Raw genomic sequence first — 25,239 nt, 5'->3', positions numbered from 1 at the left:
GGGGGGGGGGGGGGGGGGGGGGGGGGGGGGGTTGTTAAGGTAAGGGAATAATCGTTACGAAGCTAAGCGATAGGAGCATTTGATTCATGTGACGTGAAAGGAGAGTATGAAACTGTGGCAACTGGTATCAAAGGGATCTCGGGGTGTTATTTATACAGAAAATCCTATGTAATGTGTACATGGGGCAACTTCTGGAGCCATCCACGCGTAGAGTAGCGTTGAGGGGGCCCATAACTATGTCACCAGTGATAAGGACTCAAATTCTAGAGGATGCATGGTAAACGCTAGCTAAGGATTGTATGTAGTTGGAAATCAAAAGTTCGGTCATGCTTCAAATGGCCGATTTTGAGATTCAATTTGGTGGATTGTGCGCGATGGTGTGATATAAGCCACCAAAGAGTTGCAAATCCGAATAAATGCACCGCACAAAAGTCAAATGATTTCACTTATTCTGCATTCCCGTTTCTTATTCTAACAAGAGCTACATATATAGAGGCACAAATCAAAAGTGTCTTACACAAGCAGTAGAACAACACTAGTGACATAAAACTAAAAAAGGTAATAAAACAACTATATTTTGTTCTACTAACTTGTTTCACTCTTTTTGGACATGGCCAACACTATCACAAATACTTCCGATCAAGTGATTCAGCAGAACACCTGCTGCAACACTTACGTTCAAGCTTTCCACGGCCAAGAAGGACCGGAATTCTTGACCTGGATTTTCAATGTTGCCAGTATCTTCATCTCCTGTCATTATCAAATCTATGGGAAGATTTCCGGGAATTCTAATCAACTGAGTGCAAGATCTCTCCACCAATGGCCTCAAACCCGTGCCTTCACTGCCCAGTACAAGGATCGTAGGAGCACCAGGCACAACTTCATTCAAAGGAACAGTTTTTGAAGAAACCGAACCACCAAGAACCCGCCAACCATTTCTAGAAGAGGAAGTCAAGAACTGCATCATATTCTTGCACGATCTAAGCTCCATTAGTTCAAGTGAACCCGCACTGGCCTTGCTCACAACCCCACTTAACGGGGCCGAGTTCTTAGCACACAACACTACCCCAGAAGCACCAAAAAAATAAGCAGATCGAATTATTGCCCCCAAATTTTGAGGATCGGTGACCTCATCCAACGCCAGCCAAAGAGGGCCCTTTTCGTACTCAACAGAAATAGGTTCCAACTCCTTTATCCCGACCATTTCCAGCGGCGAAGCATCAAGGACCAGGCCCTGGTGAGGCCTATTATCTACTACCATGTTCAAATCATGCTTTGACAGCTCTTTTTGGCTTAATCCAAGCTTCTCAGCCAGCTTTAAAACTTTCTCGAAACCTTTCTTGTCCTTCTTTTTCCTATTATTCGTACCCAAATCTAACCCTTCTTGAATATACAATGCATAGAATTCTCTTCGTGCAGCCGAAAGTGCAGCCAAAACAGGACCAACTCCATATATTCCTTCTCCAACTATTTTTGGTACCGAAGATTCCTTAGCTTCTTTCCATGTCTTCCTACCCCAATTTTCCTGATTAATCCATGTCCTAACTTCTGGTCTTTCCGATCCTGATTTTACCTCGACAAATTTGCTTACCCTGTTCCTAATTTTATCCCATCTCGGATCATCCCCAACTTCAGCATCCCCATCCCCATCCCCGTCCTCACTAAAGTTGTCTGCATTCCTCAACTCATTTCTCCTACCTTCGAATTTCCGGGTTTCTCTAATTTCCATCCTACCTTTTAAAAACTTTTCTGCCGATTCTTCCCATGAAGACCGAAACACTTTACTCACCTCACTACTTCCTACTTCTCTTTTTTCCCTCCCCCTGGATTTTGCCAACCAAGGAAGGGTCTTTTTACTCCTCTCAACCTCAATCTCAGAATATGAACTGTTAAAACGTCTCGCTCCCAATTGTGAACAACTCAAGACAACACTTTGCACACGAAAACCCAGTTTAGCTGGCGTTTCACGACACCACAGAAACTGTGGACCCGGTTTTTCACAAGACCCAATAATTGAATGATAACCAGCAAACATGGAACCGGAATTTAAACTTCTCATTCTGGAGGGTTGAACGTGAATCCTAAAAACTAAAGGGAATGCATGAGGTCTTACCATATTACACCACATAGAGAGCTATAAGCTTTTGAGATTCGATGAAATCAATAGTTGAACATGAAATTACCGAACAGTCAATGAGAAATACAACCAAATTCAAATGAAAAGGTAATAGATGTGTGTAAAATCATTTCCAAATAACTACATCGTATCATCTTCCTCCGGAGTCCGGGGTTCGAGACGTTATCTGAGTATACCAGGGAAAGCATCCGCCTGGCGGAATAGCATAAGAAGCTCGAGTGGATGATAGAAGCGACCTCGTATGTGCTTTGGGCCCGCTCATATCAGCGTCCAACCCAAATTCCTACAAGATGGGCCTATTAATACAGACTTATTAGTCCAGTAAATGACATATTATTGTAACATACAGCAAATAGCCCATACATATGACTGTGTGTATCGGATAATTACCTTTTATTAATTTTAAATACTTTATTATAAACTAACTTCAAGTGCAGACTTTTGAAAATAATTTAAACTCGATTAAAACTAAAAATTATAGAAATAAAAACATATTTAAAATTTTCTAGAAAAAAATATAATTATATTTCAAATTGTAAATTCAATCGGAGTGGTCTTCACGAGATAAATTTATGACTAATTTCATATAAATATAAAAAAATATTTATTAAAATTATTTTAGCAATTTTTTTTTATATTTTTATAAGTACACACGCGTATTTTATTTACCTGTAATTTATACAACACAACATACTCGAGCAATATATAGGGATGTACCACGCACTGTCTGAAAATAAACAGAATAAGAATACCGTCTGCGGCTGAGTAATTAAGTATATATTGCTTTATTATTATTATATGAAATTATACTATTTTAAAAAATCCACCTATGAATATATTAGAACAGTATATCGAACTACAAGAGTCATCTCTGATGAAGAGGGTATGAATAATGCGAACAGCTGATATTTGTTTGGGCATGAGCAGGTGATATTATAAATTCTCCCACTGGCAATCAGCATTTTGAAGGTTCGACAGATGCCCAATTGCATTTTGAATTCCGGATATGCTCGCTCATCGGAGCATGAGAAAGTTCAAGAAGGTATCACGGGAGTCCGCAACAAACCTTAAATCAGGTTCCTCTGCTGCCAAAGGGTGTTAAATGACGGAATCTCACCAAGCTAACCGCCGAGTTCTGCTCGAGTTGGAATAACAGGGACAAGATAATTCCCGTATAGGGAGTCGAATATTCTAAAACTTGTCATGCAGCCGTCTTGCTGTGCTTCAGTTACAGCAAAATCCCTCGCCTTTTGAATTCTTGAATTGACACGGCTCATATGAGTCTCATCGCCCTACATAGTTGTCATGAATAAGTTAACTAAATTGCAATCGACAGAAGCTGAAGTGAAAGAACACGAATGGTGAGAACAAAATTCACGTACTGTTGATTTATCAATAAGCATCATAACCGCGTCTTGTTTTTCCAGTGATGAGACAGCAGGTGTCGAATTAGCGGGGCTATAATCAAATGCACGACAAAGTTAATCACCTAATCAGAATCAAGAAACCCATAAAACAAGTTATCATCTAAGGTAAGGCAATAACTCATTATGCTTGTGAAACTACTGACGATTAAAAGAGGAATTAATTCCTTTGAGCAGCTTTGCCCAGGAGAAATGACAACGGCAATGAACCGAATATAATGAAATCAAGAATTTTACACATTAAAGGGATGCTTGTTCTCTGTTCAAGGCTAGATAATCCTAAATAATTTAAAAAATAACAAGGTAATTACTAGCTATCGGCCAGATCCGTTGAGATTAAAGAAGAACAATGCTGTTTGAATCCGGACAGCAACAGGATCAGGACAATTACAAAATAGATCCACATGAATGAGGCAAATCCATTTCAAGCAAGGATCATAATTAAAAACCCACAAAAAATCCTAGACTGATGGCTTATCGAGACTCTCCCCTTGCATTCCGAACAAGCTAAGGCGCAGCCTTTCGATGAAGAGCAGCGTGCCTCAACCACTAAGTCCAACCATGAAGGCTGAAGCATGACCCAATGTACGGTGTCCTGAATCCAAAATGAACTGCAAGATAAATATAACATAGTTCGCATCACTGTATAATTATCATTTGATCAGGAATTTACCACTTTTCACACTTTACCTGTTCGCATCATATCATTTGATCAGGAATTTGTACGCGTGACTAAATCGTGTCTCTTACGTAGCATAAATTCAAACATTTTTCAGCAATCAAGAGAAAGAACTCGTGATTAAGTCGAGTGATATCGGGTGACATCACTTATCGCTATGAAAAATCCCACGAAATCCATAATTTTGCTCCATAAATTCAAATATCTCGAGTCAATTCAATCTGCACGATAACGTACAAAACAGCAACCTAAAGATGAGACAAAATACCTTTCGAAAGCTGCGGCATCTGTTTTCTTCCTCTTTGGTGGAGGCTTGAATTTCATTGGTCTAATTCCAGATTTCAGCTATAATTCAGCCCTAAGTAATCGCAGTCGCTTGCGGAGCGATGAAGTCGTCCTTAAATGGGCCTAATATTTGGGCTTTGTTTGCTCAGCCGAAAATCTAACCCTACCCTCCAAAATCCAAATCTAAAAATCTGTGAAACTTGTAACGATTTCGAAGGATGGGAATTTCTTCCTATGAAACGGATCAGAATGGAAGGAGGTTTTTTATCCAATCAAAAAAATGGGTAGTCGATTTTGGGAATTTTCGGGTACAGAGATGTGGACGGATCTTAAAAGAATCATTCATATGTCCAACTCGAATACTCGATCAGCTTAATATATCAAAATTACATTCTAATCCATCATTATTTCTTATAATTACATTTTTATTCTCATTCAAATATAAAAATCTGTGAAACTTGTAACGACTTCGAAGGAGCGGAATTTCTTCCTATGAAACGGATCAGAAGGGAAGGACGTTTTTTATCCAATTAAAAAAATGGGTAATCGATTTTGGGAATTTTCGGGTACATAGATATGGACGGGTCTTAAAAGAATCATTCATATGTCCAACTGGAATACTCGATCAGTTTAATATATCAAAATTACATTATAGTCCACTACTATTTTTTATAATTACATTTTGATTCTCATTTAAATATAAACTAAATTAATTATAAAAAAAATATTGTACAAACATCCAACGCGTACATCAGTGTACTAATATATATGATTTTTGGGGTATGATGTTAATTCTAATACGGTTTTATTGAATGATATTAGTTAGATATAATGAATAAAATATTAGTATATAGTTTATGTTTTTTTTATGATGATGATATTATGATAAATTATTTATAATGTTTTGTTATTTCTTTTATAAAATTTAATTTTCTGAATTTTTTTTATATATTATTTTAATTTATCGTTCTCAACAATTTGCAATTTAACAAATATATATAGCTTACTCGAAATAATTCAAATTTGATAAATTTTAATTATATATGATAATAAGCTAGTTGGTAATGTATGAATATTTAATCATTCGATATCTGATGAGCCGGTATTTGTTTATTTCATCTTATATTGAAAATTGAAACAAAAAAATATATTTAAATTTTCTAAACGATTTTTTGGTTTGTATGGAGTTTTATTGGCAGAAGAGTAATTTGTGGATTGAACCAGTTATGTAGGTGGATATCCTCTGGATTTATCATTGTATTGTCTTAAACGTACTTGATGTAATTATTGGACGAGATATATTTTGCATGTTGGATTTGTAAAGTACTTTTTATCAGTTCAAAGCCGCACATTTTTGTCTCCTTATGCGGACGCTCACGAGGTCTCCATAGCTATGTTTCTTTCAAGGACATTGATATACAGAGAAAAAGGGGTACACCGCGCGCACACACATATATATGTTTATACTTCAATTCAACACATAAAATTCGACTCTTCTGCTACTTATATATATATATACACACCCACAGTAAAGACAAAAACTTATATGCGACGGTTTCACGGGTCGTATTTTGTGAGACGGATCTCTTATTTGGGTCATCTATGAAAAAGTATTAATTTTTATGCTAAAATTATTACTTTTTATTTTGAATATCGGTAGAGTTGACCCGTCTCACAGATAAAAATTCGTGAGACTATCTCACAAGAGACCTACTCTACATTAAAATCTTTGTATATTTCACTATTAAAAAAAAAATCAAATAATTGCTATTTGTTTGCATTTCAACCCGTTACTATGGAAAATTACAAATTTGGTCCTCTGTCCTCCGGTCTTGGTTGTCGCAGTACAAGATTTGTTTACTATAATTCCTGGTTTCACTTTCTTATTCTTTTGGACTGTGTTTTTTTGTAGCAGCCTTTGTACAGAATGGAAACAACCTAGATTCTAGCCTCTAATCCTGTTCTTTTTGTTTACCATCATCTCAAGTTTTTTTCTAACAACTCTGTCTGCAAATCCTCATTCTTGAAAATTTAGCAGGAAGAGGGAAATATGGGAAGAGCGACGCGGTGGTTAAAATCCCTGTTCGGGATAAAGGTTAAAGAAAAGGAAACAAAGGATTATTCCTCCCCTGACGGTAACCGGTGGAGCTCTGGCCATTCCGGCAGGGATGACAGCGTTTTATGCAACAATCCATCTACCATTCCGCCCAACATTACGCCTGCGGAGGCGGCGTGGCTGAGGTCTTTCTACAACGATTCCGAAAAGGAGCAGAGCAAGCATGCGATAGCGGTGGCCGCAGCTTCGGCTGCAGCAGCTGACGCGGCTGTAGCGGCCGCACAGGCGGCAGTTGCGGTTGTTCGTCTCACCAATCAGGGAAGAGGTACGCTGTTGGTTGGCGGCGGCCGGGAATGGTCGGCCGCTGTCAAGATTCAAAAACTTTTCCGTGGATACCTGGTACGAGTAACACTTTTTAAGTTGATTTAAACAAGAAATAAAAAACATTTATAACTTGTTTCGTTCTTCCGTCTCGTGACATGAACTCATATTGCGTTTGAAATGCATACAGGCCCGAAAAGCCCTTCGTGCTTTGAGGGGACTGGTAAAAATTCAAGCTTTGGTGAGAGGATATTTGGTGCGTAGACAAGCAACGGCCACACTTCATAGCATGCAAGCCCTCGTAAGAGCGCAAGCCAGTGTTCGGGCCTGGAAAACAAGACGTTTCATCAACAATCGCGAAACATTAGCTTCCTTTCAGGCCCGAAAATCCCTGGTGAGTTATAAAAATCTTTAGAATGTAGTTTCACAGTTATTTTATAAGTTTTATTCGTCTTTTGTGAGGGGTTGAAATTTGTAGGAGAACTCTGATGATGCAAGAATTGAGCATCCAATGGCATTGCATAGCCGGAGGCTTTCTGCATCATTCGAGAATGCCATCAATACATTCGACGAAAGCCCGAAAATCGTGGAAGTGGACACCGGTTGCTGGCCAAAATCAAGGTCCCGGAGAGGCCACGACACATGGATATCAGATCCCGGTGAGGACTCCACTGGAAAGGCAATTTCTTCTCCGTTTCCGAGTCGAATTCCGGAACGAAAACTGACACCCGATGGCCAATATTTCCCCAATAAAGACTTGGTCATAACGGGGGAAGAATGCCATTTCTCCACCGCACAAAACACGCCAAGATTCTCCAGTTCCTGTGGGTGCAATGCACCCTCGACACCAGCAAGGAGTTTTTGCGTGAACTATTTCAGCCCGAATTACATGGCGAATACACAATCATTCAGCGCAAAACTGAGATCCCAAAGTGCTCCAAAACAGAGGCCTGAGCCAGGCCCGAAGAGGAGGCTTTCACTTCATGAGATGATGGAATCAAGAAACAGCTTGAGTGATCCCCGAATGCAGAGGTCATGCTCACAAGCTCAACAAACCATTAATTTCAAGAATGTCGTGCTAGGAAATCTTGGTAGGTCTTCTGAATTTGTTCGGGAAAATTTCGTCCGAGAAAAGGGTTATCCCATACGCGAAAATGGCTTGTTGTAATTCACTTGATTTTTGTCACGTCAACGCAAAAATCTAAACATTATTTAGATTTTGTCATTTCATATGGTTTTGATTTTTTTGCAAGTACTAGTTTTAATTTTTTTTTAAATATGGGTATTTGATTGTTGTCGCATTTGGTTATTCCATGAATTTTGTTAAATTAATCATAATAGACAGACACAACGATCTAAATAAAAAATTTCTCTTACTAGCCCTGTTCATCGGATCTGCCTTAATAATACTTTATTTTATTTCGATTTAAAATTAAGTTTTTAGAATTATTTGAAAAATGTTACATTGCCCACTCTGCGGGGCCTTTTACCTATTTGAATTGTAGACTGTTTGGCTTAAGGCAATATAAGTGTTGCAGTTACTAGTTAGCTAGCTTCATGTCTCGGAAATTTGTTTGAGATTGAGGCGTCAATCGGGTGGGTTGGGTAGGGTTGAGTAATAATACTATATAAAAATTGTTCAACCCGGCCCGACCCGACCCGACCCAACCTGAAAACTCTCTACACGAACCCGAACCCGAATCAACCCGATTAACCTGATTTTGAATTTTTTTTAAATTTTTTTTAAAATTAAATAAAATTCAAAAAAAATTATTTTAACTTAAACAAATAATAACAAAATCTTCATCATATATATGATTTAAATTTGAAAGTCTAATCATAGAAAAATAAAGAATATTTACTAAATCAAATAAACAATTGTTTAAAAAATAAAAAAATGTTCAAAATAAATATTAAATCATGAAAATTTATGATATAAATATACAATAAATATTTTTTCAAACATACAATATATAAAAATGTAGGTAATATTTATTAATATTTTTTTTAAAAAAATAAACTTTTCGGATCAGCTATCGAGTCCAAACCGATCTGACCCGAACTCGAAAATCCCAAACTCAAATTTAATTTTTTTTCGAGTTGAACTGTATTATGTTGATGTGTCATTTGCAGACTTCTAAGATGCCGACTTCTCTTTTATCATTTTTACATTATTTATATTTCAGTATGCGTCCAAATAATATTGATAGTGGGGGATCAATCATATATAATCCCTGCAGAAAATTCTGAAAATAATTAAGGATATCCAACATATATAATGAATTTGTTAAAACAAAACGAAATGGTTCGCCACATTATCCGCGGTACCTGTGGATGTTATTTTTTGTCCACATATTTTTTTGTTGGTAAAGCATGAATGAAAATTAAAATCAACGGTTCTTATATTGCTTAGTTTCTCGTTTTATACTCAACCAAGAACGAATCCAAGTGCAACAAAAGACAGGGAAAGCGTTAATCTTAAATGACATCATATTCCAATTTCATGCAACATCGGCCAAGAAGCATGCATTGCTCCTTCGCCTAGGCATTCACTAAACAAGCAGACTGTGTGATACCCGATTTTTCATACGATGGCGATCATTCCACTTACATATATGGTATACCAGGATTTATCAAATAACATGCATAAAAAAGGCTCACAATATAATCGGTAGACAGTTGTGTTGATTTATGTGAAGGCCGAAAAAATCTTTTAGTAGATACAAACATATATGCTGGCACTTATACTCAGAACAACATTATGGATCATTGCTCATCTGAGAAAATTTACTGGGGGATCCAAGCTCCCAACCAAAATGCTAAGGTCAATATCTTTGTCTTCGAATTTCTTGATAAACGGATGAGTCTGTGGGTGTACCAAAACTATGGTTAGTTAAATTGCTCACAAAAAAACCGTGTACATAATGATATTTGTGATAAAACTGCAGATGGTATGTTGATGATGAACTAACCAGTAGTTCTAAAGACGAAGCTCTGTCTTTAGGATCCTTCTGTATGCTGCAAACACAAAGAATGCAAGTGATAAGATAATTTGAAGAAAAATAACTCTGGGTTTCTACAGAATAAAAAAAGCAGAGGAAATTCTCAGTCCAGCTATGTTATAGCTTGTGTCGGCTATTCTCTTTAGTCTTTATATGATTCATTCATTCATTCATTCCACATTCTACATTCTGACAAGATTATTCTTTAAGATGGTTCAAGACTTGAATTGAGAAACGGCGACGATGCATTGCGACTAGTTATTCAAAATACCCTCTCCCTTGCCACTTTCTTTCATCAAATATCACTTCTTATTTGATAGGTTCACATCAGTTATTTAAAAGACTTTGAGAACAGGATTTACTCCCACTTGTGAAAAAGAAAAAAAAACTTTAATAACTGCAAAATGGGGATGTTGATATTTAGGGAAGAATTTTAGGAAATAGATGTTCTTCGTGACCATATGAAGCTGATTAGATGCCTGGATCCTTACCAGGCTGAGATAAATGAACAAAACTCTGGAGAAAATTGATCTGGTGGAGCTGCAGGTGGTGGACTTCCAACAATAGATTGCAAAAGCTCATAGAAGCTCGGGCCACTTTGTTGATCTTCAGATTTTGTGTAAGGAAATCGTCCAATAGCACACTCGAGGATCACCATACCTAGACTCCAGATATCACTTTTATTGTCATAGGTGCTCCCACTGATTCTTTCAGGCTAAGAGAGAGGTCGAGAAAAAAGTGAAATCAGTTTTCTGTGAAATTATTGCTTTGTTGCGTGATTATGTCACTATATGATGACAAACGATCCAAGAATATGTCATGAAGAAAGGTAGATGAATAATCATTTCTATATGAGACTGAAGTTTGTAAATTTTACTCACTGCCATGTAATTGTAAGTCCCAACAAATGTATCACGTTGTCCCATAGAGGTTGCCAGCACTGCACTAACGCCAAAATCTGTAATTTTTACTTCCCCTTTGTGATTCACTAGCAGGTTTGATGGCTTAATGTCTCTATGTATAACATGTCTCTCGTGATGCAAGTAAACAAGACCTTGCAAAACCTGAATTCAGGTATACTATATTATAGGTGTGGGAAGTCAAAATGAGTGAGGTTTTAACTTGTCAAATATAGAAGTAAGATACTGACTAACCTGTTTGCAGACAACTACAAGATAAGGTTCAAGAATTGTCTTCACTTGTCTAATTATATCGACCAAAGATCCACGGTCCATATATTCGAAGACAAGAGATATAGCTCCATTATGATAGAATGAGTGATAGCAAACTACAACATGAGGACATTGTGATGCTTGGTTTATTTTGAGCTCCTGGACAATTTGTTTACGAATCTCCTCCTGTATATTCATCTGGATAACCTGCAACGACTCCTATTCCCTTAAACATAACGAAATCAAACTAGTGCTACTAAAAGAACCTGATCTCGGGTGGTGGCAATTCATGCTTTCCTTGCAATCTAACCTTCAATGCAAACAATGTTCCAACCCATTTATGACGAACAAGCTGAACTACACCGCCACTTCCTTTGCCAATGACTTTGATGGTCTCAAGATCTTCCAGTGAGAATTGAAGATCAATCGCCTTTGCCTCTAAAGGCTATGAAAAAATTCAAGACAAAATATTGATACTCTGATTTTTAGAAATCGTGAATTCCATAGATTGAGAATTAAATTTCCGTTGTTAAAAGGAAATAAAATTACATTGTTTTAAGAACACAGTTAGTCAAAATGTTGCCTGAGTGGTATTAAAGTTGCAGCAATTCAAGTGCTTGACTTAACATATAGTTGAGTGGAGTTACTGGTGGGATGAGAGCTTCTATGACTAAATATAATGACACTAGAGTAGATACTAATTCATGCAATGCAAGTGTTCAAGAATTGAAATGAAAAGAAACTATAGGTACAACCTCAATCTAAGGCAAAAGGGATAATCTTTAACCAAAGTAAACATCCATCACAGATCAGATAAGAAAATGAATCATCGGGAATGATACGGATTCCCTGATTATCTCATTTTTCTCTCATACTAATCGGAAGAATCATAAGAAAAAATTTGAAAATTGTCAGCCAGGAAGAAAATGGTACTTGGATATGTGATATGTGTTTTCAGTTAACCGTATTAAATATGGGGACTTCTAAAACAAGGGTGAACAGTGAAGTGTTTTTGATGCATGGAGTTGATTGCTACTAGCTGAAGAAGACTAAAGCAGCAGTATTTATTCAACTACTCCTTCACACTCAGTCCATTAGAAATCGGAGCCAAATAAATCTATAACACCAATCAACTGAAAATTCTCAATAAAAATGCAGGTATGACCATATGAGCATCTTTAAAAGCTGTCTTCTTCAAACTAGAGCCTAATTTTCTCGAAGAAGATTCTTAACGCTCCCTAGATTGAATATAATTTGAACCAATCACCAGATTGTATCAAACCCAAGTCATTCCATGAAAGTTTTCTAATTCCTCTACTGAGATTCCATTTTCTACCCCAAAAGGTAGACGGAGAATAATCTACATGATTAAAAAAGCGGACCTAACAAATGCATGATGCCACAAACTTACCAGCGATTCATTCTCATCAGAAATCAAGCGCAGCCCGTTCCGATTCAACAGTAAATTTCCATCGTGAAATGTCCCACTCGCCGTCCTGCATTTCAATAAAGACCAACATAAATCAGTATCAATTCAATTAAAAATTCGAAAATCAAAGAAATCTTACAGGAAACTGGAGATTGGGGAATCTTGAGCTGGCACGGAGAGCTTGAGTTCTTTGAGTGGTTTCTTGATCTTCATGATGGTTTTCCGACGGCTTTCTTTCGGCTGTGTTTTGCACTGACAGGTAGTCGATATTAGGTCTGTGGAGAGACTACCGAGGGGGGAAGAAATTCAAATTGAAATGGCCGCCAACTCATATCCTTCTCAACCCATGGCCCGACTCCGCCCAGACCCATATNGTTATTTACTGATTGTGTTAGTAGTAAAATTCCATGATCCGCTCAATTTTGAATAAAAAACGACGAAAAATTAAAATATCAAAAAGATGTTAGAGTCATTTTATAAAATTAAAAAAAAATTGTGGGACGGATTGAGAAATTATCAACTTAATCTAACTCACTTATTTTAAATGATAGGACAAGGGTACTAGTGCCTCTAATATTTATTATTATTTTATTTTTGTAATTTGATGAACTGAGACAATTTGACATACAACCCATTGTAATACACTACTAAATTGATCGACCCAACAAACCTAACCTATTTTATTTTGACACCACTAAAATATGACTTACAAGATTACTATGAATACTTAATTATCGATTCCGACTGAACATTTGTGAAAAATTAAAATTGTTGATTTCGAGTAGATTATTTTTTTTATGGGAAGGAGATGATTTTTAATGCTGAATTCGTTCATGATTAACCACGCTAAGTCAAACCAAACCTCAAATCAAACTGTTTATGGTTTGGTTTAGGTTTCAATCGAAAATTCTTTTCTCATTAGAGAAATTTCATGGTTTAATTTCTAACATTATATAATGATAATAATTAGCTTCTTGTATAAACAAATTTGTGGTTTTTGTTCCATTTAGCCTTTGGTTGTACCACAGATTTTTTTATATTTTAGTTTATCGATAAATTGATATTTCCACTTTTTCATATTGAATTGAAATTTCTGATTTTTAATCTATTTTAATTTTTTTTTAAAAGAAGAATTGAATAGGAGCAGAGAAAAAGTCCATTAATATTAAGGAACAGTGCGTGCAATTGTTCTAATGTTTTTTTGTTTTTTATAAATGTGGGGAACAGGACATGCCTCTAATGCCCAAACGAAGCTGCGGATTCGAGGTGCTTTTTTTAACCCCATTTCAGAAATCCTTCTCAAGTCCGCACCCTGCTGACACACTGCACGACACTTGCTAGTTGCTACTGTCCTTTCTCCCTCACTCGAGCTTTACTTTCTGAGGATAGAGCCGTCGGAGGAGAACAAAAAGAGATTGCTGAAGTATTGCGTAGTAGAGATTCTTGAAAGTGAAGAAGATTTTTTCGCGATCTGAAGTGATTTGCTGCTAATGGGGAGTGGGTTTGTGCTGGTTTCTGCACTTTTTTTTATGCCGATGCTTTTTGGTATGTGCCTACTTCCCATTTTGCACTGTGTCTTTCCTATGTTGGTTTCGGTGCAAAATGCGACTGTTCTTGAGATTGAAGAGTCTTAGATTCTGGTTAATTGAGTTGTGACTTTTGAGAGTTGTCCAAGAAAGCATTTTTGTTCTTGGGTTTTGTTTTTAAAGTTGTTCGTTTCTTTTACGGGGGAAAATTGTGATTTTATGGTGCTTCATCTGCACTTCTTTATGACAAGTAGATAAAATAGGCTCTAAGCATTTCGTAGTTTCGATTTGAGCCAAAAGTATGAGATTTTAGAATTCTTGGACTAAAAGGGTCATACGAGAATATCATCTTGTATCCATTTGCTTGCGTAATTTGTTAAAGTCTCTGGTTCGTGTCTTTGTTTTGATAGTGCCGTATCTTTCCACGCATTAAGTATCGAGGAAATATTTGAATTTTACATAAGACAGATTCTTCCTTAAATGTTTACGACTCTTCAATGAATGATCAAGAGTAGGCTAGCTTAGTTCCAAGACACTAACCAGCGCAAGCTGGTGTAATTCTATAGAAGTCGTGATAATGCTGGTTGCGCTGGTGTAATTCTATAGAAGTCGTGATAATGCTGGTTGTATATTACACCGAAATCAGTTACGGATTCAGAACTTTGTCAGAAAGGTTTGAGATTAGACGAGGTTAGCAAGTTGAGATTTTTGGGTGTGAAATTCGAAAAAAAAAATACAAATAGTATTCAAACTTGAAACAGACTCCGAGCTCTCATGATTTTAGAAAATCACATGCTTGCGAGGTCTGGTTGTCTACAAATGCATTGCCGTGGCGTATATATGTTTACTGCTCGCTATTCTTCATTTTTGCTGTAGGCATTTGCAGAGCCGGCACTATTGGCGTATGCTATGGAAGAAATGCCGATGATCTCCCGACCCCAGACAAAGTCGTCCAACTGCTTCAACTTCATAATATCAAACACGTGAGGATCTATGACTCCAACATTCAAATTCTCAAGGCCTTCTCCAATACAGGAATTGATCTGATGATCGGCATTCCCAACTCAGACCTCTTACCATTTTCCCAATTCCAATCAAATGCCGATACATGGTTAAAAAACAGTATTCTGCCGTATTATCCAGCCACAAAGATAACTTACATAACTGTGGGTGCTGAAGTGACCGAAGCTCCAAACAACATATCTGCAATGGTTGTTCCCGCAATGCAAAATATCTTTACGGCCCTGAGAAAAGCCGGTCTGCATAGAAGGATTAAGGTCTCGAGTACCCATTCGTTAGGTGTCTTGTCCAGATCATTCCCACCTTCAGCAGGCGCATTCGCCAGTAAGCATGCGTTTTTTCTCAGACCTATGCTGGAGTTTCTCGCTGAAAATGAGTCCCCCTTTTTGGTTAATATATACCCATATTACGCCTATAGGGACTCTGCTACTAATGTGTCACTTGACTATGCTCTATTTGAGTCTTCTTCAGAAATCATCGATCCGAACACCGGGTTATTATACACAAACATGTTTGATGCGCAGATTGACGCCATTAACTTCGCTCTCATGGCTTTGAATTTTAGAACTATCAAGATTACGGTAACTGAGACTGGTTGGCCTTCGAAAGGAACCCCAAGTGAGACTGCTGCCACTGCAGATAATGCTCAAACTTACAACACTAACCTGATTCGTCATGTTATAAACAATACCGGTACTCCTGGAAAACCAGGGGACAAAACTGATGTGTACATATTTTCGTTGTTTAACGAGAATAGGAAGCCTGGTATGGAATCTGAGAGGAACTGGGGTCTGTTTTTTCCAGACCAGACAAGTGTTTATAATCTTGATTTCACGGGGGCTGGTGCTGTGGATAAGACCACAAATGGGAACATCACCAGTTCGAATGGAACGTGGTGTGTTGCATCCTCTACTGCTTCGGAAGCTGATTTACAGCACGGTGTAGATTGGGCTTGTGGATCCGGAAATGTGGACTGTTCCGCTATTCAGCCAAGCCAACCTTGTTTTGAGCCAGATAACTTGTTATCTCATGCTTCTTATGCATTTAATAGCTATTTTCAGCAGAATGGAGCTACGGATATTGCTTGTAGTTTTGGAGGAGCAGGTTTCAGGACAAACAAGAATCCAAGTATGTAATAAAAATTCTGGTTTTGCATTTTTTGTCGATCTCAAGTCCAAGGACAGATTCAAGAATCCAGGAGGGGGATACGGTGGGATGATTCAGTGGATTTATATGTAAAATTTCTGAAAATTTCCATGATCCCTCGTCCCATGATCTACCCCTGCCCAGGTTGTATTTTGGTGAATGTTTTGTTAGACTCCTCCGGAAAAACTTAACTTTCTTATTCTGTTTTGGCAGGCTATGATAACTGCGTCTACACGACATTCGGGTATAGAATATATTCTTTTATAAACATGCGCATTTCGTTATAATGAAAACATTTGATGACTTTGTTTTATTCATATCTGTTGAACTCGGGGCATGACTTCTGCAGGGGCAATAATAAAACTGCTGCAGCAGCCAACACAACGACCACTTCAATAAAATCTTCATCATCTGTACCACACGGCTGCTTCCGCATTCTGGGTTCTTTGCTAATGGCTTCATTTGTGGTTTTCAGTGGTTTGGTCTGAGTTGCAATAACGTTGCCAGCCAGGATGAGCTTACAGGCTTCAACGTGAAGCCGTAGAGACCCAAGTAATGACCAGTTCTTTGTTGTGCTATTAATTTATTTGAACTGCGCAGGGGAGGAAGTTCTTCTGGAATTGTACAAATTTGTGTGCTCGTATGTTATGGGGATGTGAATTAGGGAGCGAGAATCAACATTGTTATCAAAGATTCAAAATGACGTTCCCATGCAAGCTTTCTTGATTCATATAGCTCATTAAACTACTAAAAGAAACCTGTGAAACCCATAACAATTTGGAGTGAGTTACAAAGTTATTGCTTACTGACTGTTAACAATTAGCTACTTTACCATTATCTACTTAGAATAAACACGTGTTGCGAGTATATAATATAATGTATAAAAATATTATTTGTTTTTTATGTATGATAATTTTTTATTTATTTTTAATTTTTTATTTTTATTTTTAAAATTAATTGTTTTAGATATAATTTTCTATGTTAAATACATTAAAATTGGATGTATCAAATATGTTATCAAATATGTAGAAATTAGTTGAGATAAATNAAAAAAAAAAAAAAAAAATTGATGTGAGAGAGACCATATGCCATACGTTGGTGTGATAGAGACCGTAGGCCACATAAAATTTACAATTCTAATAATCTTAATTTTATAATATAATAATAATTTTATCACACACATAATATGTGTTTGATATAATATATTTAGTATTATTTGTTACATATAAATAGTTAAGTTTTTTTCAAATAATCAGTTTAGTTCTAATTTTAATATATATAATTTTTTTATCGAATATTCAATTATGATTTTTTACACTTAAAATTGTTTATAAATACTATCTATATTAATTGGTTGATAAAAAAAATTATGAAAAAATTTGATGAGAAAAGGTTCGATTATTATTGTAACATAAAATCAAATTTACAATTTCAAAAAAGAAAATTATCGTCCATCTGATCACTCACCTATTATATTCATATCTATAAAATAATATAATATATATAATAAGAAAATTGTTATTTATACTCCAAATTTTTAAAAATATATTTCATCTTTAAATTCTCTATTAAAAATTGAAAATAATAACAATAAATTGATTTTTTTATTTTGATAAATCCATTAGTAGTTTCAATAATCTAAACGGTTAATTACCCATAAAAATATAATTAAAGTGGTTGATATCGTTAAATTTTAAAGATACGCAAAACAAAAATTAAAAACCACGTGTCCCTTTTATTTTCATCTTATTTTATATTTTTTCTACTTTTTTTAATTTTATTTTAGTTCATATCTTCTTAATTTTTTATTATAATTTTAAAAGTTGACTTTTATTAATTACTCATAAATTCTTATAAATAGACAACTAAAAAATTTATTTTAAAATAAAATGTTATTTATTAAACTCATAGTTCATATAAATTGTGGTAACATTATTCAAAATAAAAAATAGAGATAAATTAATTGTAATACCCCGTATTTATCTATCTTTATTTATAAAAAATAATATATACTAATTAATTGTAATATCACATAATTGTCTACATAATATAACTAGAGTTAAATAATATATTTATTTATAGAAACTATGTTACTAATAGCTAAGACATCATAAAATAAAAAAAATTTATTAATATCAATTTTAAATTTTAATATTCTTTTTTTTAATTTTATCTCAAAATTAATAAAATTTTCGTAAGTAAATATTTTTACAACCTATTATTCTAAATATTTTTTAAAGAAATGGTATATTATCCTTGTAGTTAATTTTTCGCTAAAATTTTTACATATAAAATATTAATAAATTAAATAAAAAAAACCAACAACTGAATACTAACAAAAATATCCTTCAGTAAATATCATTTCTTAGAAATATAATATAAAAATAAAATAAAAATATTAATTTAATTAAATTTATGTTTTTTTATCGGTTCGATTTCGACATATATAATCCAAAACCAATTTATAAAAACTTATGTTTTCAAATTTATATCCGAATTAAAATTTCAGTTGTCGGTTCAGTTTTTAGTTTCCTCCGTTTAGATTTACGGTTTTTTCTATTTAAATCACAAGGTTCACACACCTCTAACTTAGCCAATATCATTTTTGGCTCTAAATAATTAATCTGAAATAAGAAAGCAACGCCTCACTCAAAATCGTCGGATAACACTTTTCCCTGCGGAGTTATGATTGGAAATCTATGTTCAAGGTCCAAGATTTAAGACAACCCACCCCATGGACCTAGCCACACTTACGAGTTGTTTGCAATTGAAATTTCAGCTATCCCTAACAATCTTCCTGTCCTACAAAATTTCCAGTTCTATTTGAGCAAGAAAGGCTCACAGGATATCATCGGACCGATGGCTGACCGCCATGATGAAAATGCAACCTAGCCAGCCTAGTGGGAACCAAATTCATGGAACTTATATGTAGATGATAAGATATCACATGATTGATTGGGAAATCGACAGTAGGGCGACCAAAGAATTTAATTTGTGTTTGTAATACCTGGACGCCGAGGGCTAGCCATGATTCATAGGTTCGATTGCAGTTAGATTATGGCGATACTGACAAGAGGCACATGAGGGCACGCCCGATGTGCAAAAGAGTTCAATTTATGAAATCATCAGGCGCTATGATACATGCATGTTTAAACACATACTTGTAGCAAAATTACCGTAAAGTGTATGTAAATTCATCGCTAATAACTAAAACTACTTCATGGAAGCCATATTGAAGTTGATATAACATACAGAAAAATATTTTTTTTTTTTAAGAAAAGAATGTGCAAAGCCAAATGTCTGTACGATTGAAATCATTGGGAAAAACAGTCAGAAACACATAATTTAACACATGAACATAAGAACAACTTTAGCAAATAGAGAAGGTAAAAAGACCGTGCTGTCCCATTCAGACACACAGATAACACAAAAAACTTGCCAAACATCAAACTGCTTTCGTCATGTCCAAGAATCCAGTACTTCAAATACTGTATAAAGGTCCTCACTACAAAACATTCCAATACCAGAAACTCAGAAAAAAGGTAATACAGATGCCAAAGATATTATTTAATAGAAGATTAAACATGAACAAAAAGCAAAAAGGAGAATGCTTACCAAATAATTACAGACCCTGATCAATAAGATAATCACCAATCTTCTCCACAACCATGTTACATTGACCTGGAGTCATCGGTTCATCATAGATGCCAATGATTAAGGCCTGACCGGTCTTCTTGATTGTAATACCTCCAGCTCCCTGCAATGGATCAGCACATTCTTTTAAGAAATGAATGCAGCTAAATTAATATGGTGTCAAAGGCAAATCTCAAAAAGCCACATCAAATTGTGTATGTTGAGTAACAGAATATCATTCATCTTTCCGGAGCCCAAAGGAAAAAAGAAATCCAAAAATAGGAAATTATTAAGACCTTGTCCCATGCCATGTTACAAGTATCTAAAACCAAACTCGTGATACTCACAACAACATGGTCCGCACAACTTTTTTAAGTCTCCATTGCAACCTAAAATTTCAGTTAGAATTTCTGAAGGAAATTGGTTTCCTTCGATTGGTGCCAAATAAAATCACCGGTGGGGTATACAATCATCATATTTTACAAACATTTCCTTATCATATTCATTAACATTTTGAATGAAAATGTCAGCATCAAAATTCGTCAACTACATCATATATTCACTCATATCACAAGACTCGGGAAATGAGCACGAATCAGCTCACAAATTACTTCGAATATAAACGGATACCTTCTTCCCTCGAATGACAGCTCCAGCCTCGCCTTGGATAACCATGTACTTTGTCCCGCCAAGGTGTAATCCGGTAGGAGCTAGTGTACCAGGAGTTTCAAAGTCCGTTTTGATAGCAGAAATCTCCTCCACTTTAAACTACATTTGCATTGATTTAAAATATTAATAAAAATTAGAATCATCCAACATCCACAAATCATATGCCTTGATCTCGAAACGTTCAGAGTGACAGTGAAACATCTTATTATGAATTATCTATCTCGTTTTCCTACTAAGCATAAGTTAGAAACGATGATATCGGCATTTGAAAATCATCAAACATGATCAATTATAGTGGCGGACGTGGACTTATGGTGTCCGAAGTATATTTTCATTCCAACATGAAGTCTCATATTACAGCTAGCCTAATCGACTAAAATGTTCCTCCAAAAGGTCCAACTGTAAAACGGCGGAGCAATTCAACGAGCTTTAGTTCAGCCAAAAAATTAACTATCTAGCCCCCTCGTCGCACTGAATTCCTGGATCAACTTCTGCCCGCATACAGAAAAATTTAATCTGAAAATAACTGGTCAAATAAGTTCAATCAATAAATAATCAGAAAACAAAAGACCAGTTCACGTCGGGATCGAACAACTCGACGCCGAACGGCACCCAACTAAACAAGCAAACAGATCTCCTCTCAGAAAGTGTAAAATCACAAGCAAGCATCCAGGAAAGTTACAGATCCGAAGGTAGACTGAAAATAGAGTAGAACAACCTGAGGGAAGTTGGAGCTCTGGGCCCAAACGCTGCCGTCGACGCCGAGAATAGCAGCGGCTGTGAGGTGGCAGCCGTCGATGTCGGCCATCAAATGATCATCTATATAAGATTGCCACGACATGCTGCAATAATTGTTGGATCGAACTGCGAGAGAGTTGAAAGAGGGATATTGTTGAAATGAACGGAGACGGAGAGGAATGGTGCGGTGGTCTATTATTATATAATAATCACACTAGAATGGCCCCACATCATTGTCTCTATAATTTTCCAAACCGCGTTCCGATTTATATATTTGGAAAACAGATTAACTTCTCTACATATTTTTTTTAAAAAAAATGGAATCCCTACCAAATATCTTGGAGACATTCTCTTATTTTATTTTGGCTTCGATTCGTTGAAAAAATATAGAATAAACCAAGATACGAGGACCAAATCCATGTTAGAAGTTGCCCTAAAAAAATGGATGTTAGAAGTGAAATTATACCATTAGGTTGTGCTTGATTTATATTTGATTTGAAATGAGTTATTTGATTTAGGAAATTTTTGTTAAATTAATTTCAAATGACGTTTATTGGAAAACACGAAAACAACTCTATTTTTCGTGATTATCTCGAATTAAATTGGGACCAGCAAGCTCATTGGTTACAACATCTTGATCATATTTGAAATATATCATGATTATTACTAGAATTGATTAACTTTATTTAGAATCGATTCGAAATTCCCTTGAATTTTGAAAATCTAAACAAATAAAAAAATTTGAACATTTTCAATCCGATTTAGAGTTTAGTGACAAAATGTTGATTAAATTTTGGAAAAATTGAAATATAAATACTTTTATTTTATTTTATCTTCTGTGAAAAGTGATTGCGATTTACTGCTGCCGTAATTTTTAATTATTGTTATTATTATTTTAGATTAATGACTGAAAGAAAAGACCAATTATTTTAAGAAAAGATGCATCTCGTTCATAAAAAATAGAGATTACAGATTGAAACACCTTGCGAATAGGAGCTCTTTGCAATTCAAGATTCGGGACATAGGAGATAATGAAATAAAATAAAATCGTCTTTTGGAATTTGAAACAATCTTCTGGTAAATTTCATGAAATTACAATTGTCACACCCCATTTTTTTATAAATACTGCAATAATACATACTTCCTCCACCATAAGAAACATATAAAAAAAAAAAAGTCTAAAGATTATTCCTCAAACACGAGAACTTGGAGAATACTGGTGTACTAAAGAAATGCCAAGTGAAATTATGCTTAATTTATTTACAACCGACTCCTCCTACAGAAGCTCCCTACCGCCTTCCGTTTATGCAGGAAACGACGGTATGCGTGTACGAGATCCAGGTATCAAATCATAATTCGTTAATGGGCTTAATGCTAGTATAGCCTCATGTTAATGATTTTTAATTGAAATTGTAGCCTGATTGCAATCGAAGTCTTCCCGGCTGCATATGGTGTCCAATCGGGGTATCGATTTCTTTGGTAGCCATAGAGCAATTTGTATTACAAGCCAAAATACCATTACATGAGAAACCAATTGTATATCAGAAACATGTCTATAAAAATTCGGAACAGTATCAAACCACTAAAAAATACATGAAGTACTCCCATAAAGCCACAACTTTCATCACCACAAATGCAAAGACATTGTTGTTGATTTTAGGCACAGAGAACATATATCATTTCCCAAATACCAAACTGCTTTTGCCATCACCAAGAACCCAGAACATAAAAACCGCATAAAAGCTTCACTACAAAACATCCAAAAGCAGAAATCGAGTTTCAATAACATGCAAGAACAAAAGATTGAGAGACGACAGAAAATTAATGCAAAATGAAACGCCAAAAGGAGAATGCTTACCAAACAATTAAAGACCCTGTTCGATAAGATAATCACCAATCTTCTCGACAACCATGTTGCACTGGCCTGGAGTCATGGGTTCATCATAGATGCCAATGATCAAGGCTTGGCCGGTCTTTTTGACTGTAACACCACCAGCTCCCTGTATCATATTAAAACATCCCTTCAAACTTAAGTACATTCGAAGGCAGCATGTCAAAGACTACCTTCAGTTCTAGGTGATATTGTTTTCAAAAGAATCGTGTTTATCCCACATATTATCTATTGAGTAAAATGTACGCCACCTGTGCATTTTTTTCCTTCATGAAAAAATCCCAAAACTGAAGGATAACATTACGGTCCCATTCATCACTTGACTACAATCTAAAAAATTGCTGACCAAACTCATCAGTACGACGCTTGAACCACATGTTGTCCAAAGTTTAAGTATCTTTTTCAATTAAAAAATATAATTTAAATGAATTTCCATGGCTGGCCTAACACAAAATAGAAAGGAATGCTTGTACTAACATGTTCTTTCTCAATTTGTTCCTCATTTTCTTACTTCCTTTCATCATTCAAGATCTAGAAAATATTTTGAATTGATATTCTTTTGCTAAAAAATACTGCTCAAGGACGTCGAATTTAATTGTTTAGGTTTCCCTTTACTTTCCTAATCTCGATCTTAAATTCAAACAAATTGCAAGACTCTTCAGAGAAAAGCACAGATAAGCTTGCAAGCCAATGAATTTGAGTAGGAAAATACTACCTTCTTTCCTCGAATGACGGCCCCGGGCTCACCTTGGATAACCATGTACTTGGTTCCCGCAAGGTGTAACCCAGTAGGAGCTAATGTGCCTGGAGTTTCAAAGTCAGTTTTGATGGCAGTTATCTCCTCAGACTCAAACTGCATCAACATTAATTTCACATTAGAAAATTAATGAATCAACAATAAATTACTAGACCAACCACAAAAGTTAGATAGCATGCTCGTACAAAATGGGTGCAGTTGCAAATACCAAGCAACGATTGTCATCCTCTTTTCCTATTGACAACCATTTTCTATTTAAAAGCACACTGAATCGGTTTGTTGAAAAAATAATCTTGGAAGTTGATGTAGCCACTACAAAAATTTGCTTTGAATGATCTAAAAGACAAGCACTTCCAACTATGACCTTGCAGTTGTACTGCAATTAACTGAGTGAAGTACACTTTGAAGTGGCTAACATGCGCTACCATTATTGAAGGTTCCCACATTGCTGCAGATCAATTTTACCCGTGAGCAGACCACGTGAGTTTGGTAGTTGCCTCCACTTTTAGATTTAAAGTGAAATCAAAATTTTAGGTGTAATTTGTCCTATGGCAATAGGAGGAGTTGAGATAGGCAGATAGCTATCAAGGGATCCAGAGTAGCCAGCTCAACACTTTTTTTATGCCAGGATTTCTCAGGAAGGAAAAGTTTATTCCGTCGCCAATACATAACTGTTAAATGCTCAACCAGCACAGTTACTGATTCAGCAATCATTAGTAAACTATATTTGTACTTCATATATTCATTCTGTGTCAACGAATCAAAAAACAACCAAGTAGGATCCAAAAAAGTGTAGAATTCATTTAGTAACTGGATCGAACGAATCGCATCAGAATACCAACAAAACAAAATCAAAACAATCAGCTGCCAAAAAAACGGACTCCTAGTTCAAATCACGCAGGCTTCCACAAGAATTTCAGATCCGACATTCGAAATAAGAAATGTGGTACAGAACGGCGAGAAGAACTGGAAACAAGAAAAACCTTAGGGAAATTGGAGCTCTGAGCCCAGACGGTGCCGTCGAGGCCGATGATTGCGGCGGCGACGAGTTTGCAGCCGTCGATGTCCGCCATCAAGTGGTCATCTATGTAAGATTGCCACGACATCTTCGCAGACGTGCCAGACGCTGAGGTGTGTTTGGTTGTATGCGCTTATAAATAGAGAAAAAATAAAGAAAGTTGTAGTAGCGTGAGATTAACGGGGTTGGGAAATTAGTGGGGTGCTGGTTTTATGACTGTAGGCCTCGTAGCTTCCAGTGCGTCAGCGTCGATTTATCCATAAAAATAAGACAAATTGTGTGAGACGGTCTCGGGTCGTATTTTGTGAGACAGATCTCTTATTTGGATCATCTATG

General features: G+C 35.9%; 7 protein-coding genes across 8 annotated transcripts; 2 read left to right on the top strand and 5 right to left on the bottom strand.

The window, feature by feature from the left end:
- Positions 1–446: 446 nt before the first annotated feature.
- LOC140970260 (uncharacterized) lies at positions 447–2,373 on the bottom strand. Its single transcript, XM_073431913.1, has one exon. The coding sequence runs from the start codon at positions 2,126–2,128 to the stop codon at positions 596–598; it is 1,533 nt and encodes a 510-aa protein (XP_073288014.1). The 5' UTR covers positions 2,129–2,373; the 3' UTR covers positions 447–595.
- Positions 2,374–2,912: 539 nt separating this feature from the next.
- Positions 2,913–4,772, bottom strand: LOC140970251 (uncharacterized). Its single transcript, XM_073431901.1, has 3 exons — positions 4,509–4,772; positions 3,520–3,595; positions 2,913–3,429 (listed from the first exon to the last, which is right to left on the bottom strand). The coding sequence occupies exons 1-3, from the start codon at positions 4,562–4,564 to the stop codon at positions 3,259–3,261; spliced, it is 303 nt and encodes a 100-aa protein (XP_073288002.1). The 5' UTR covers positions 4,565–4,772; the 3' UTR covers positions 2,913–3,258.
- A 1,538-nt stretch (positions 4,773–6,310) lies between these two features.
- On the top strand, positions 6,311–8,141 carry LOC140970255 (protein IQ-domain 26-like). The gene is made up of 3 exons (XM_073431906.1): positions 6,311–6,980; positions 7,093–7,296; positions 7,381–8,141. Exons 1-3 carry the CDS (start codon positions 6,576–6,578, stop codon positions 8,068–8,070), a joined length of 1,299 nt encoding a protein of 432 aa, XP_073288007.1. The 5' UTR covers positions 6,311–6,575; the 3' UTR covers positions 8,071–8,141.
- Positions 8,142–9,569: 1,428 nt separating this feature from the next.
- LOC140970253 (mitogen-activated protein kinase kinase 6-like) lies at positions 9,570–12,878 on the bottom strand. Its single transcript, XM_073431904.1, has 8 exons — positions 12,645–12,878; positions 12,488–12,572; positions 11,387–11,521; positions 11,059–11,283; positions 10,786–10,968; positions 10,396–10,619; positions 9,875–9,920; positions 9,570–9,768 (listed from the first exon to the last, which is right to left on the bottom strand). Exons 1-8 carry the CDS (start codon positions 12,716–12,718, stop codon positions 9,676–9,678), a joined length of 1,065 nt encoding a protein of 354 aa, XP_073288005.1. The 5' UTR covers positions 12,719–12,878; the 3' UTR covers positions 9,570–9,675.
- An 863-nt stretch (positions 12,879–13,741) lies between these two features.
- Positions 13,742–16,943, top strand: LOC140970256 (glucan endo-1,3-beta-glucosidase 13). The gene is made up of 4 exons (XM_073431907.1): positions 13,742–14,050; positions 14,908–16,179; positions 16,411–16,441; positions 16,547–16,943. Exons 1-4 carry the CDS (start codon positions 13,996–13,998, stop codon positions 16,683–16,685), a joined length of 1,497 nt encoding a protein of 498 aa, XP_073288008.1. The 5' UTR covers positions 13,742–13,995; the 3' UTR covers positions 16,686–16,943.
- A 2,455-nt stretch (positions 16,944–19,398) lies between these two features.
- On the bottom strand, positions 19,399–21,478 carry LOC140970254 (profilin-3-like). The gene is made up of 4 exons (XM_073431905.1): positions 21,218–21,478; positions 20,461–20,598; positions 19,813–19,954; positions 19,399–19,702 (listed from the first exon to the last, which is right to left on the bottom strand). Exons 1-3 carry the CDS (start codon positions 21,338–21,340, stop codon positions 19,820–19,822), a joined length of 396 nt encoding a protein of 131 aa, XP_073288006.1. The 5' UTR covers positions 21,341–21,478; the 3' UTR covers positions 19,399–19,702; positions 19,813–19,819.
- Positions 21,479–22,759: 1,281 nt separating this feature from the next.
- On the bottom strand, positions 22,760–25,098 carry LOC140970258 (profilin-6-like). 2 transcript variants are annotated; one of them, XM_073431910.1, is made up of 4 exons: positions 24,869–25,098; positions 23,844–23,981; positions 23,096–23,237; positions 22,760–22,985 (listed from the first exon to the last, which is right to left on the bottom strand). In XM_073431910.1, exons 1-3 carry the CDS (start codon positions 24,989–24,991, stop codon positions 23,103–23,105), a joined length of 396 nt encoding a protein of 131 aa, XP_073288011.1. In that variant the 5' UTR covers positions 24,992–25,098; the 3' UTR covers positions 22,760–22,985; positions 23,096–23,102. The 2 variants fall into 2 exon arrangements, with proteins under 2 accessions (XP_073288011.1, XP_073288012.1); XM_073431911.1 differs by having other exon boundaries at positions 22,760–22,980.
- Between the last annotated feature and the right edge of the window lie 141 nt (positions 25,099–25,239).

This window comes from Primulina huaijiensis, unplaced genomic scaffold, assembly GCF_012295235.1.
Source record: "Primulina huaijiensis isolate GDHJ02 unplaced genomic scaffold, ASM1229523v2 scaffold43391, whole genome shotgun sequence".
Classification (NCBI taxonomy): Eukaryota; Viridiplantae; Streptophyta; class Magnoliopsida; order Lamiales; family Gesneriaceae; genus Primulina; species Primulina huaijiensis.
Note: the sequence above shows the minus strand (reverse complement) of the source record. Positions and strands in the feature narration are given on the sequence as shown.

What these genes read in the sequence shown, in the direction of transcription:
- LOC140970260 (XM_073431913.1), bottom strand. Translation starts at nt 2,128, where the DNA reads ATGTGGTGTAATATGGTAAGACCTCATGCATTCCCTTTAGTTTTTAGG.
- LOC140970251 (XM_073431901.1), bottom strand. Translation starts at nt 4,564, where the DNA reads ATGAAATTCAAGCCTCCACCAAAGAGGAAGAAAACAGATGCCGCAGCT. An exon ending in GATGCCGCAGCTTTCGAAAG is followed by an intron (nt 3,596 to 4,508) that starts GTATTTTGTCTC and finishes ATTTGATTATAG; the next exon opens with CCCCGCTAATTCGACACCTG. An exon ending in TGCTTATTGATAAATCAACA is followed by an intron (nt 3,430 to 3,519) that starts GTACGTGAATTT and finishes ACAACTATGTAG; the next exon opens with GGCGATGAGACTCATATGAG.
- LOC140970255 (XM_073431906.1), top strand. Translation starts at nt 6,576, where the DNA reads ATGGGAAGAGCGACGCGGTGGTTAAAATCCCTGTTCGGGATAAAGGTT. An exon ending in AACTTTTCCGTGGATACCTG is followed by an intron (nt 6,981 to 7,092) that starts GTACGAGTAACA and finishes AAATGCATACAG; the next exon opens with GCCCGAAAAGCCCTTCGTGC. An exon ending in TTCAGGCCCGAAAATCCCTG is followed by an intron (nt 7,297 to 7,380) that starts GTGAGTTATAAA and finishes TGAAATTTGTAG; the next exon opens with GAGAACTCTGATGATGCAAG.
- LOC140970253 (XM_073431904.1), bottom strand. Translation starts at nt 12,718, where the DNA reads ATGAAGATCAAGAAACCACTCAAAGAACTCAAGCTCTCCGTGCCAGCT. An exon ending in GAACATTGTTTGCATTGAAG is followed by an intron (nt 11,284 to 11,386) that starts GTTAGATTGCAA and finishes GAGTCGTTGCAG; the next exon opens with GTTATCCAGATGAATATACA. An exon ending in TTGTAGTTGTCTGCAAACAG is followed by an intron (nt 10,969 to 11,058) that starts GTTAGTCAGTAT and finishes ACCTGAATTCAG; the next exon opens with GTTTTGCAAGGTCTTGTTTA.
- LOC140970256 (XM_073431907.1), top strand. Translation starts at nt 13,996, where the DNA reads ATGGGGAGTGGGTTTGTGCTGGTTTCTGCACTTTTTTTTATGCCGATG. An exon ending in TTTTATGCCGATGCTTTTTG is followed by an intron (nt 14,051 to 14,907) that starts GTATGTGCCTAC and finishes TTTTTGCTGTAG; the next exon opens with GCATTTGCAGAGCCGGCACT. An exon ending in CAGGACAAACAAGAATCCAA is followed by an intron (nt 16,180 to 16,410) that starts GTATGTAATAAA and finishes CTGTTTTGGCAG; the next exon opens with GCTATGATAACTGCGTCTAC.
- LOC140970254 (XM_073431905.1), bottom strand. Translation starts at nt 21,340, where the DNA reads ATGTCGTGGCAATCTTATATAGATGATCATTTGATGGCCGACATCGAC. An exon ending in AGAGCTCCAACTTCCCTCAG is followed by an intron (nt 20,599 to 21,217) that starts GTTGTTCTACTC and finishes ATGCAAATGTAG; the next exon opens with TTTAAAGTGGAGGAGATTTC. An exon ending in CTGTCATTCGAGGGAAGAAG is followed by an intron (nt 19,955 to 20,460) that starts GTATCCGTTTAT and finishes GATCCATTGCAG; the next exon opens with GGAGCTGGAGGTATTACAAT.
- LOC140970258 (XM_073431910.1), bottom strand. Translation starts at nt 24,991, where the DNA reads ATGTCGTGGCAATCTTACATAGATGACCACTTGATGGCGGACATCGAC. An exon ending in AGAGCTCCAATTTCCCTAAG is followed by an intron (nt 23,982 to 24,868) that starts GTTTTTCTTGTT and finishes ATGTTGATGCAG; the next exon opens with TTTGAGTCTGAGGAGATAAC. An exon ending in CCGTCATTCGAGGAAAGAAG is followed by an intron (nt 23,238 to 23,843) that starts GTAGTATTTTCC and finishes AATATGATACAG; the next exon opens with GGAGCTGGTGGTGTTACAGT.